The following is an 11,449-nucleotide window of genomic DNA, read 5'->3' as shown; positions in this document are numbered from 1 at the left end:
CCACTCGGAAAGGACTGAGAAATTAAAAGATTTTATTTCCACGCACCGCTGTACTAAAAAGAAGACTGCACCGTCTCCCTGCGACAGGGGGAAGGTTCAGCCTTGACAACCAACAGCGCGATTGGAGAGACATGACAAACACACATGGAGCGGACAGAATGACATGGGGCACACACATCCAGGGGTCTCCCAGGACAGCAGGGGAGGTGGTTCAAACCCACGGCAGCCAAACTGCCTCACTGCGGTTCTTCCATGGGACGGACACCTCCGCAGCTGGTGGCTGCAGAATCCCACCCCACAGAAGACGGGGTTTGCTGTGCCGCAACTGGACTGACGTGTCCTGGAAACTCCCCTGGGTTTTTTCTTCTTTTCTTTTTACACAATCACACTCCCTCTCCTTTTGAAGCCTCGTCAAAATTACCAACGAGCTCTGAAACACACACACACACATATGTCTTGAGTACTATTGCTACTGTAGCCCTGTCTTCTATAAAATAAAATAAAAATTTTAAAAAAATTGTTTTTAATTAATCAAAGAAAATAAAAAAATTTTAAATAACAAAACAACAAAAAAAGTGAATAATCAAACAAAAAAAGCCTCAACAACCAATAAAACAATTTTAAATGCAGTAAACAGACCGATAGAAACTGACATTAAAAAAAATACTCAAATGAAAATGTTCAATACCAAACACAGCCAAACTGAATATTTAGAAATTTGTCTGCTGGACCATGATCGAAAAAGAGATGGATATCCTGGTATCGGCATTCAATTTTCATCACTTTTTGTTTGATCATTACTTGGGTTTTTTTATGCCTACAGCTCTAAGTTGAATGGTACTGGTCTAATTTTTTTTTTTTTTTTTTATTGAAATTCAAAGACTCTTCCAAACCCTGAATGGTAAAATATATTTTCCCAAAGACTTTCCCAGCCCTGGAAATGGTTGTCTTATTTCTACTCCAAGACTTTTCCAGACTTCCACAACTCTGACCGAACCATGCACTGAGTTCAGATGAGGAAAGTACTCACCAGGAACATCGTCATCATCATCCTCCGCGTTCTGTTTGGCCACGTCGCCAGCAGCTGTCAAAAGAAATCATTTGTAAGGGGGCAACTTAACACTAAACAGTGGAACCTGTCAAAATAAATTTTGTAAGGGACCAACAGATAGGAAATTTTCTATCTAAAATTACGTTTAAATAACATACTTACCGTGACCCAACTAGTGCAGACTCCGGCAGGGGTCTGACATTCCTGTCCTGTGCAAACTATCCGCCCATGCGGAGCAGACGAAACTACGGCCGATAACCTCCCGGAAGTAGGTAATTTAACACTGAATGGTGGAATTTTTTTTTATAAACAAACTTTTTAATTCATCACTTCCAACAGTTTCATCCTCCACCAGTTGCAGGCATGACTGCCATGCCAATATACATGTTGACAATTTGATTAAAACTGCTGGACATGCTTCTCACTCTTCAAGTTTGAACAATTCTGTTCTTAGTATATCTATGTCCCTGCTAGTCAAACTGTTTTACTTTCATCTGCAAAAACTGGTAACACATTAAGTAGTGAAAAATTATGATTCAGTGATAAAACAAAACAGCAAATTTTATCAAAACCTCACAAAAACAGGAAAACCAGGATTATGTTTCATGACTCCGACAAACACAAGAAGAATGAAAAGATCTTCTGCATCCTTTCCTTTGTTCTATTTCCCCACAGTTGCAGATTTTCATCTGAGATTTCTTTCTCAAACGCAGGAGGCTCTTCCCAAGTTTTGGGAAACCATTCATGAAAAGAAAGAACTGATACCCTGCAGACTTTGCTCTCGTATTTCTCAATGTTACAGACTTTAAACATGGATGCTCCGCATAGGCAGACAGTAGTTTGCACAGGACAGGAATGTCAGACCCCTGCCAGAGTCTGCACTAGTGGGTCACGGTTCAGTATGTGTAATTAAAGGTGGATTTCTCTCTGACACAGAAAGCTGTTGCCAGGTTTGGCGAAGCTGCCTTCCACACACGTTCTGAGAGGTGTGGTGGCCTAGCGGCAACACGCCCACCTAAGCAGCATGAGAATCAGAGTGCATGGGATTGAGTCCCGCACTCAACAGTATAATTTCTTCCCCTCCACAAGACCTTGAGTGGTGCACATGTATTTTTATTCCCCTCCACAAGACCTTGAGTGCTGGTCTGGAAGCTAGTCATTTGAATGAGACAATAAACCCCGAGGTCCCACACTTAGCACGCACTTACCACACAATAAAACAAGAACCCACAGCAACAAAAGGCTTGACCGTGACACTATTCTGTAGAAAAATCAACTTTGATAGGAAAACTAACACACTTGCAGATAGAAAAAAAAAAAAAAAAACATATATGTGTGTGTGTGTGTGTGTGGTGCTGCACTGGAACAACATGCTCTCCCTGGGGAAAGCAACCTGAATTTCATACGGAGAAATCTGTTGTGACAAAAGACTCATACAATACAGTACACAATCTGCAGCTGTTGCTCTGGGATCCCAGGCTGGTGAGTACCCTCAGGACAAAATGACCACTGCTTGCATTGGTTGTAATCACACAGCACTAACTCCCTTGTGGTGAACCTGAAGAGATGCTGAGAACCTCTTGGAGTTATTTATTCAGTTTTTTAAATTTCGCTAAGCTTTCTTTGCTCGACTTTGAGACACAGCCAACAGCTGGTGGAAATGGCTGGATATGACTGTACAGAAGTTTCTTCAATTCAATTCAATTCAGTTCAAAATACTTTATTGTTTGTTTCAACAAAAACAGAAAATTTTCTTTCAGCTCACTCAAATGCCCACCAGCAAATAGGAAACTGATTTACAGACATAAAACTGACTGAGCTTAGTTTGAGCCACAGGTCAGCAACAGAGTTGCGCCCCTTCTCCCTCTCATTTTTTCAAGATACTGTTGGTTCTTGTTCAGTAATTTATCACCTAAACTCTTACTTTTAAAAAAAATATATACAATGCAAACAGGAAAATGTTTCAGACAGGAAACTTCAAACGACTGATGAACTTGCATGGATACAAACAAAATCGGGAGAGAGAGCATGTATGTGTGAACATGCACGCATGCAGCACATATTCTGCCTTTCGAAAACATTCCTGAGCAGTAATATCCTAAAATATTATACTTCAACTCTTGTAATTTACCAGGGTGTTAAATGGTTAATTTACCAGCAATTTCCTGCAATGTCACTGTTAAAGCAACAACATGCGTGCATAAGTGCTCTCGCGCATGTGGGTGTGTGTGTGCATGCATGCTTGTGTGTGTTTTAAATGAGGATTTACCAGTTTTTGTAAAGTGCCTAGAGCCCTATTTAGAGAACAGGCACCACATAAATGCACATCAATTTTATTTATCATTATCATTATACAGAAAAAGAAAAGATGTGACTGTGAGTACTGACCACTGGCCACAGTGGAAGCCAGCTTCCTCAGGCTGCTGAGACTCTCTGTGCCCAGCTGGTTCAAAATGCCAGGAAGCATCTCAGCGATTTCTGTGGACAGAGAGATATGTCATCCTTATGTTCACATGTATGTCATTTCTTGTTTTTTGTTTCAGCACAACACATTCAACAACAATAATGTACACTTGTCAAAACCTTGACTGCTACTAACAAGCATGCCTGTCAATGAAGGCTGTCACCTCACTGAAGTGACACTGATGTTACAAGTCAGGATATCAGTAACCCTTCTTCATCCAGACCTTTTCCTCTTGGGGGCTGCATTCCCTATGTTAATCAAATTCAACGATACCATTTACAGTAGCATAAAAAGTAGTAATTACACTTTACATACAAACCACACTGATCAAGGTTCAATGGTCAAGGGGTTAACATTACATCAAAATGAATGAAAGCAAGGTGTTTGGGACTTTACCCTGTACTGAAAGGCTGTTATAAAACGGTGACAATCTGCATACAACCTGCATATGTATACAAACACAACAAACAATTAGTTTCATTCCTGTTGCACACACACACACACACACACACACACACACACACACACACAGAGTAAATGCTATGTTTCCACAAGGAACCCCTACGTTTCATTTCGGCGTGGCCAGTCACAGCAAAAGTGTTGGCAGCAAGCGATGCCTGCACCTTGGGGTTGTTGAAGTGTATCACCTGTCCATCCTCCTTGATCATGTTCACCTGAAAATGACAACGGTTTTCCCACTCATATGTTGGAATCTCGGTTTCAAATGTTGGCTTGTGGACCAGTTCCAACTTCTTTGAAGTGAAGGGAATTCATTTTAAGTTGGGAATAATTCCTCTGTATATTTCATTAACACTTTCACCGCTAAGTTTCTATGTGAAAAACACTCCCCAGCACCAAGTATCTTTGAATCAAAACTGTCAGTCACAGGCTTCAGTTCATGTCAAAAGAAGATAATGGACATGTTTGCTTCAAACTCGGTCAGGGTTAGTCATTGTTCTAAAGCCCTGGAAACTGGCTGCAGCTGGCATGCTTTGTTACACTGCAGCTGTCAAGCTTTGTTACAATGTGAAAAATGGTCCTTTTTTTAACATGATCCCATAATGTCGACTAAAGTCACCTATGATGGTGCACTGTCTAGTCAACATAGGTCACCTATGGTGGCAAAGAGTTAACCTGTTACTCATATGCAAGGGATGGGAAGCAGTGCATATCACTGGCATCAAGTTTTTAGCCCTTGTTTGGGACTATATTTATCAACTGTCAGTGTATGTGTTTATCAACATGAATGGGAAAGATACAAGCTGGAAAACAGAAACAACAAAACACGAAAGAAGAAAAAGATTTTTAGAAGCAAGGATAGTGGTGGATGGGATGTGGAGTGGCATTAAGTATTAAGTAGCATTGAAAGTAAAACTTCGGGAGTTTCAAATCTTTTTTATCAACCAGTAAATTCACACAAACTTTCTTCTTTCCAGACTGACATGCACAGAAACTATAGCTCTTTGATCAACATTAAAAAAAATTTCAAAAAGTTTCATAGAACTCTGGTACTGGGTCACGGATAATTCCCCATGCTAAAAGCCTTCATTCACAAAACAAAACAGAACTGTACCAAAATCAATGAAGAAAAATTCATAACTCGTGGTAGAGCCATCTTGTCCAAGACTTGCTGTTCTATATATGTTTTAAAACACAGCTTCTTGATACCTTATTTCACCTTCTAACATCCCCGCTTCATCAGATGACACTTCTCCAATCAAGTCATTTAAATCTACATCTTCAACAAATCTGTTTCTGTACAGTTGCTGATTAAAGTTTTGAACATCCATTAAAAACATTACCATCTCATTTATCTAGGAAGCTGATTTATTCACAAAATTTCTCTAAGTTACAAAAATACTGACAGGACTTTTCATCCTCTTGCGGTCAACTGGCTGATCTCACCACCACTCCATCCATCATTTTATTTCCTGAACATTATTGTCAGACTTTTTTCTTCTTTTTGAGTGCTGTCAAATCATCTAACAATTTATCCTCCCTTTATATATACTTTCTTCTTCTTTTTATATGATCAATAAGAATTAAGATACTGTTTTCCCACAAATTTCCATCAGAGAATTAAAAAAAAAAAAATTAAAAAAAAAAAAAAAAGCCTATCAGAAGAAGAGTATAAAAACAGCCTATCACTGTAAAGTCTGATGCAGCACTAACATTTCAGCTTCTCACTAATTCTTTCTGAATTAAATAGCCATCTCACAATTTCTATATGAAGTTAAATAAACATTTCAACATCTGAAAAACTCTACAAGGCATATTTCCCACCTCCTCTATGCCAGGAATGGTGTTCACCGACAGCTTCTTCAATGAGGTCTGCAGCTTTTTGTCATCTGTGGTTGCAGTTCTGTGAATCACCTTCTTTTTTCTTCTGGCAGAGCCCTGTCAACAAAATGTTCACACTGCCTCAGACCTGTAGATAATCTGAACCAAGTCTCTCCAATGGACAAGTGCCTCATAAGTTTTGACAGTTGATGATAAAATCTCTTCAAAAGGGCTTTGTGAGCAGAATGTAAGTCATTGAAACATTTCAAGTCAAGCTAATAATATTATCACACAGAGAGAGAGAGAGAGAGAGAGAGAGAGAGAGAAACATATGCTGATAAATTTGAGTGCACCATTTGATTGTTGGTGGTAAACCCCAACACCCAACAAACATGTGTGACAAGACCGAAGTAGTTCTGTATGCCAACCTAATTCATTTTACACCGGCTGGTTCAATTAAGGGTATTGAGCTATGTTGTCCACCACAGTATAAGAACTTTTTATTTTCTTCAAACAATCAAATCAATAAATCCTTTGTTGTAACTCTTATTTTCATCCACAAATTGGAACTGAAACAAACTGTTAGCCAAATGACAGGAGGCTAATGGGAGTACTGCCACTATTTAATGGAGGAGACATGGAAGTGAAATAGTTATCATTTTGTGCTGTGAAACAAAATATGTCCCAGTAAATACAATACTGTTGGCATGCTCTTTATTTGTATTTTGTTCTTCCAGATTAATTCCTCAACTGCTATTAACTTCTAAAGTTCTTTTCATTAAGAAAAAAGAAAAAAAAATTTCACACAATTTATGTTATTACTTAATATTAGGAGTCTAACCAAAGTGGCAATCTGTATCATGTAATGTGTATTTATTTTATTCCTTTCACAAAAATTCGGTTGTCAGTGAATTAGAACATAAACAGTTTTCTTATTTTAACTTTACTATCTATACACTACAGTATTATCTAATTTCTTTTTCTTTTTTTTCATTGAAGAACTAGAACTAGAAGCTGTACTGTGAAAGCTGGTTTTGAACAAGAGGTATTGAAGGACACTGTTTACTTTGACTGGTCAAAACGTCAGCTGAAGGCACACATACAGTATTAACACAGAGATTGTATGCGCACACGCTGAAACCTAATAAAACAAAAATATATGGAAGAAAAAAAACCTATGCATATCCACAACAATGAACCACTTACCTTTCCACCAATTCGGACTTGATCAGCCTTAGCTTGCAGCTGTTTCAACTTTTCTGGATTCATTGTGGCTCTGTAAAAATATTATCAACAATACAATTTGCAGAGTTGAAGGTTGAAATAATCAAAAACTTAATGTTTTCTTAAAGCTTCTATTAGTTTTAATACTTTTATGCTGTTTCACAGTTTAGCTAAAGGGGAAAATCAGGACATTACGTTTTTCAACTTGATTCAAGAGTTTGAGATCACAACACAAAGTTCTTTCCTTGGAAGAGATTATTTTGTTGTTTTTGTTTTTTGTTGTTGTTTTTCTTCTGAATCAGTGAATGTTTCTTTTTTTTTCTATGATGAAAAAAAAATACAAAGAAATTAAACTTAAAAAAGTAAAAAAAATAATAATAAAAATTAAAAATGGAACAATTACACATGCTTCGAAAGAAAAAGTCTTATCAAAATGAAACACTCATGGTTGCTAAGATATGAATATTATCGAGATTAGTCATTGTCATACATGTGAAAAGCATCAGTTTATGCCACTGTTTCAGTCATGCAGTGTTTTGTGTGCATGTCAAACATAATACGCAATTTGAAGTACTGGATCTTGTCAATAATCAAGTCTAGAGGTACTACACGTCATCTCCACTATTTTTGCAATGAATCCTTACAAGTACAACTCAAAATCCTCATAACTCTTAAACTAAGTTAAACGACCTTTCAGTAATAACTCGTTCTACCTGTTAAAATAAGTTGCGAACGCCAGTAACATTCTTAGAAACAACAAATGTGCAGTTGAGTGATCAATATACTGAACATTATTATTAAGCTTTGATGTACAAGTAAAAGGAGGAGTGTGTGTGTGTGTGTGCGCGCGTGTGCGTGTGTGTGGAGAGGGGGTGGGGGGGTTGGCTGTTGTGTTGTTTGAAATTTAATTTATTCATGGTTGCAGTGTGCATTGCATTACTGCAAATGATAAGATTTGTAAGAATGTTCTGGTATGTGTATACTGATTACTGTGTGAGAATGCTTTGTGTGTGTGTGTGTGTGTGTGTGTGTGTGTGTGCGCGCGCGCGAGTGTATGCATCACTGTGTGCCGGTGTCGTAGTGTGTGTGTGTTGTGTAGATTTCAATTTGAAGTACGGCTCCAATGAGAGAAGGCAGTCATTTACACCTACACCCAAACCCAGGGCAAACATGTTGAACTGACAGTACCAATCAGTTCTCAAACAGGAAAACTCAATCCCATATGCCATCAGTGGATGGAGAACCTTTTCCATCAATGCCTGACATCACTGCTAATGAAGCAGAGGTATTAAAATTTCTAAAGAAAATCAATCCACACAAACTCAAGCCCACAGGTCCTGATGGCAAGATTCTTGAAAAAATGTGCAGAGGTTCTAGCTCCAGCACTTCAACAAGACTCTCCAGTGGGGAGAAATGCAAGAGGACTGGAACTGTGGAAGCCAGCAAAAGGTGACAGGAACACAGCAGCTAACTATATACCAGTCTCTCTGACAAGCCTCTGCTGAAAGCTTGAAGAGCCCATCCTTGTGAGCAACATCATGAAACACCTGGAGGACCAAGGCATCCTGACACTGACAGATTGCCAACATGGATTTGGAGCCCAAAGAAGCTGCAACTCTTCACCCTTGTCCATGAATTAAGTTTTATTACCCAACACGGCAATAGCCTGGACAAGGGAAAACAAGACCTGGCAATATTGGAATTCTCCAAGCATTTGACAGAGTTATGCACCAGCATCTTCTCTGTAAATTAGACTGCTATAGAATAAGAGGAAATTCACTGGCTTGGATCACTGACATTCTGGCTGGCAGGAAGCAAAGAGTGGCTTATCTTTAACTAGTTTAAGGTCTGTCCATGATTGGGGCTGTGCCGGTTGTCCCCAGGGACCACGACAGTAGTCGGCCTGGCTAAACTGGAGTTGTGAAAAACTGGGGACATATTTTTCTGTATTTTCCTGAGTTTCTACTACCCAATTTGAATTTGATTTGATTTTTAATGTCCAAGCAAGCGCTTTCAACACTGTATTAAATATATATATATATATATATATATATATATATATATATATATATATATATATAATCGAAGTTGATGGCTAGGTGTATCAATTCAGATTCTGAAATTGGGTGCCTTTGTCTGAGCATAAGTTGTTGTACAGTGTTTGTTAATAATGAAAACTCTCCGTGGTTTGTTTAGTGGTAACCAATAATCCTACACATTGGAAACAGTCCGTCATGAGTCAGTGAATGCCGAGTTCGGTCAACACGTGCCCGAAGCATGGAAACCACGCATACTGAAGTCTACCATAAAATCACTGATCACCGCGACTACTGTCATACTGGCGACAGTTCTATAAAGAAGCTGGGTAACGTCATAACTAATTATTTAGGAAATTCATTTCTTTTGTGATAAAACAACTCACCTCACACGAGGTAGTCCTCGCAACTATAAATGGCTGAAACTTGAGAAAGGAAGTGACGTCTTCAGGTCGTCTTTATAGTAAATTGGACCCAAACGATTCACAGAGCCCCAGATTTTAGGCATGATTTGAACTTGAATTTGAACTGGAATCAGACGTTTGAGGCCTGTGAAGGCCTGTTCGTCGTTCAGTTAGATACAGTATACCAGCATTCGTGGCCTAATGATGGCATACTGGATCATAAATACTTGGAGAGGTGGCCCAATGAGCGTCTAACCAAGTCTTGAAAGATGACATTGTTGGGGCAGTCACAACACTGTCTGGCAAACCGTTTCATTTATTAACGACTCGCTCAGTAAAGAAGGAACTGCGCACTTTCAGTCTACAATGTGATTTATTGAGCATTAAACTGTTACTTCTTCTGTCTCTACTTACTGCAGGTGATAGTTCGGGATTTGTGGTCTTGTAGATTCCGTGTTTGTATTTATAGCAATCAATCGTATCTCCCCGCTGCCTCCAGTGTTCTAGACTAGGTAGCCTAGGCCTAAGGAAAGCGAGTCTTTCATGATAAGGCTTTTCTTCAAAAGACCGACCAGTCACTTTCGTTGCCCGTCACTGGACGTCTTCCACCTCTCTGCACAATGTTTTTGACTGCGGGTTCCAGACCGAATGTCCATATTCCAAAATGAGTCCAACCAGGGATTTGAACACTCTTGAACAAACAAGTCTTCAGATAGTTAGTCGAAAGAACACCATCTTGTTAGCCTTTGCAGTAACTGTTGCCACATGCGTCTTGAAATCCAGCTTGTTCTCAATGTACACTCCCAGGTCTTTCACCACGTCACTCTCAGCAAGTGCCAGATTGTATTCCTACCCACCGGCTGTTGGTTTTCCCTTTCATGTAGAAAACTGCTTCCGATTTGCAGTTTCCTAGCTTCATTACACTGCATTTTTCTGGATGGAAGTGGAGGAGCCACTCTCTAGACCACTGACTGCTGTAGGTTGTGCAGGTCATCTTGGAGGACTTGTGAAGCCGACCTACTTGGTCACTCTGTGATGGGCGACTTTTTTTTCTTTTTTTTTTATGAACAAGTAATGTTAGTGCCCGTCTGGCTCACTCAAGATATCTGCAACTGATTGTATTGCATCTGTGACGATTTTACTGCCACACGGCATCAACTTGACTTCTTTTCTTTTTAAAAAAATATAATTATGATCAGTAGCCGGCCGGGGTCCCAATTAGGTAAATCAGTACACTATGAAGATGGAAAGCATTCATTTGTGCATATCAATCTATGTATCATATCACTGTCAGACGCACATGTAGAGTAGCATACATGTATAATAGCATAGATTATAGTGACATGAATTATTGTAGCATGTTCATAGACATACTTTGCATTGATTGCTAAGACCTTGTGACAAACTAGATCACAGGTTAATTAAGCAAGAAGAATAAAAAACCATAAAACATGAATTATGCAGAAATATCTGAAATGAACACATAATTACAGCATGAACAGGAATGATATGAAAAATAACATATTAGCGCCGTTTAAGCTCAGAAAGAATAAATAATAATAATAATAATAATAAAACATGAGTATCAGCATCATGACTGTCTCTGCTGCGAAAGAGAATTACTTTGACCAGTCTCAAAACACTGTTAGCGGAGTCCTGGTTGCCACTCGTACAGACCGTCTTGGTGTAGGATCTGGTGGTAGTGGAGGCGGCCTTGGTGCAGCTAGCAGGGTTGATGTCCTGGGCCTAGGTCTGGGCTTGACCAGCCACACACCACTGTCACTGTCAGTATCAGTGTCTGAGTCCGACACTTTGTCGCCCTGGTGGTGCAGTGGGACCGGGTCTGTAGGCGTGACAGAGGGTGGTTGTTGACTGGACCTCTGCGGTGCGGGGCTGAGAACAGGTGGGGACAAGTGTGGGACGACAGCATCAGGTGTGGTGCTGTGGCGCCTCCGTCGTCTGCGTCTCCTGCGTCTCTGGTTTGGAGCTG

The 11,449-nt window shown here is 39.5% G+C and overlaps 1 protein-coding gene across 1 annotated transcript; it reads right to left on the bottom strand.

Moving 5' to 3' along the window:
• Positions 1–15: 15 nt before the first annotated feature.
• Positions 16–9,525, bottom strand: LOC143295497 (transcription factor BTF3 homolog 4-like). Its single transcript, XM_076607221.1, has 7 exons — positions 9,442–9,525; positions 7,002–7,071; positions 5,799–5,912; positions 4,081–4,189; positions 3,440–3,529; positions 1,031–1,084; positions 16–430 (listed from the first exon to the last, which is right to left on the bottom strand). The coding sequence occupies exons 2-7, from the start codon at positions 7,062–7,064 to the stop codon at positions 384–386; spliced, it is 477 nt and encodes a 158-aa protein (XP_076463336.1). The 5' UTR covers positions 7,065–7,071; positions 9,442–9,525; the 3' UTR covers positions 16–383.
• Positions 9,526–11,449: the final 1,924 nt, after the last annotated feature.

This window comes from Babylonia areolata, chromosome 20 (assembly GCF_041734735.1).
Source record: "Babylonia areolata isolate BAREFJ2019XMU chromosome 20, ASM4173473v1, whole genome shotgun sequence".
NCBI lineage: Eukaryota > Metazoa > Mollusca > Gastropoda > Neogastropoda > Buccinidae > Babylonia > Babylonia areolata.
The sequence above is the reverse complement of the archived record's forward strand: the minus strand, read 5'-3'. Positions and strand labels throughout refer to the sequence as shown.

Excerpts from the sequence above, each read along its gene's own strand:
- LOC143295497 (XM_076607221.1), bottom strand. The coding sequence starts at position 7,064 with ATGAATCCAGAAAAGTTGAAACAGCTGCAAGCTAAGGCTGATCAAGTC. Across the intron at positions 3,530-4,080 it reads TGGCCACGCCGAAATGAAAC|AAATCGCTGAGATGCTTCCT; the intron begins GTAGGGGTTCCT and ends CTCTGTCCACAG. Across the intron at positions 1,085-3,439 it reads GGCTTCCACTGTGGCCAGTG|CTGCTGGCGACGTGGCCAAA; the intron begins GTCAGTACTCAC and ends TTCTTTTGACAG.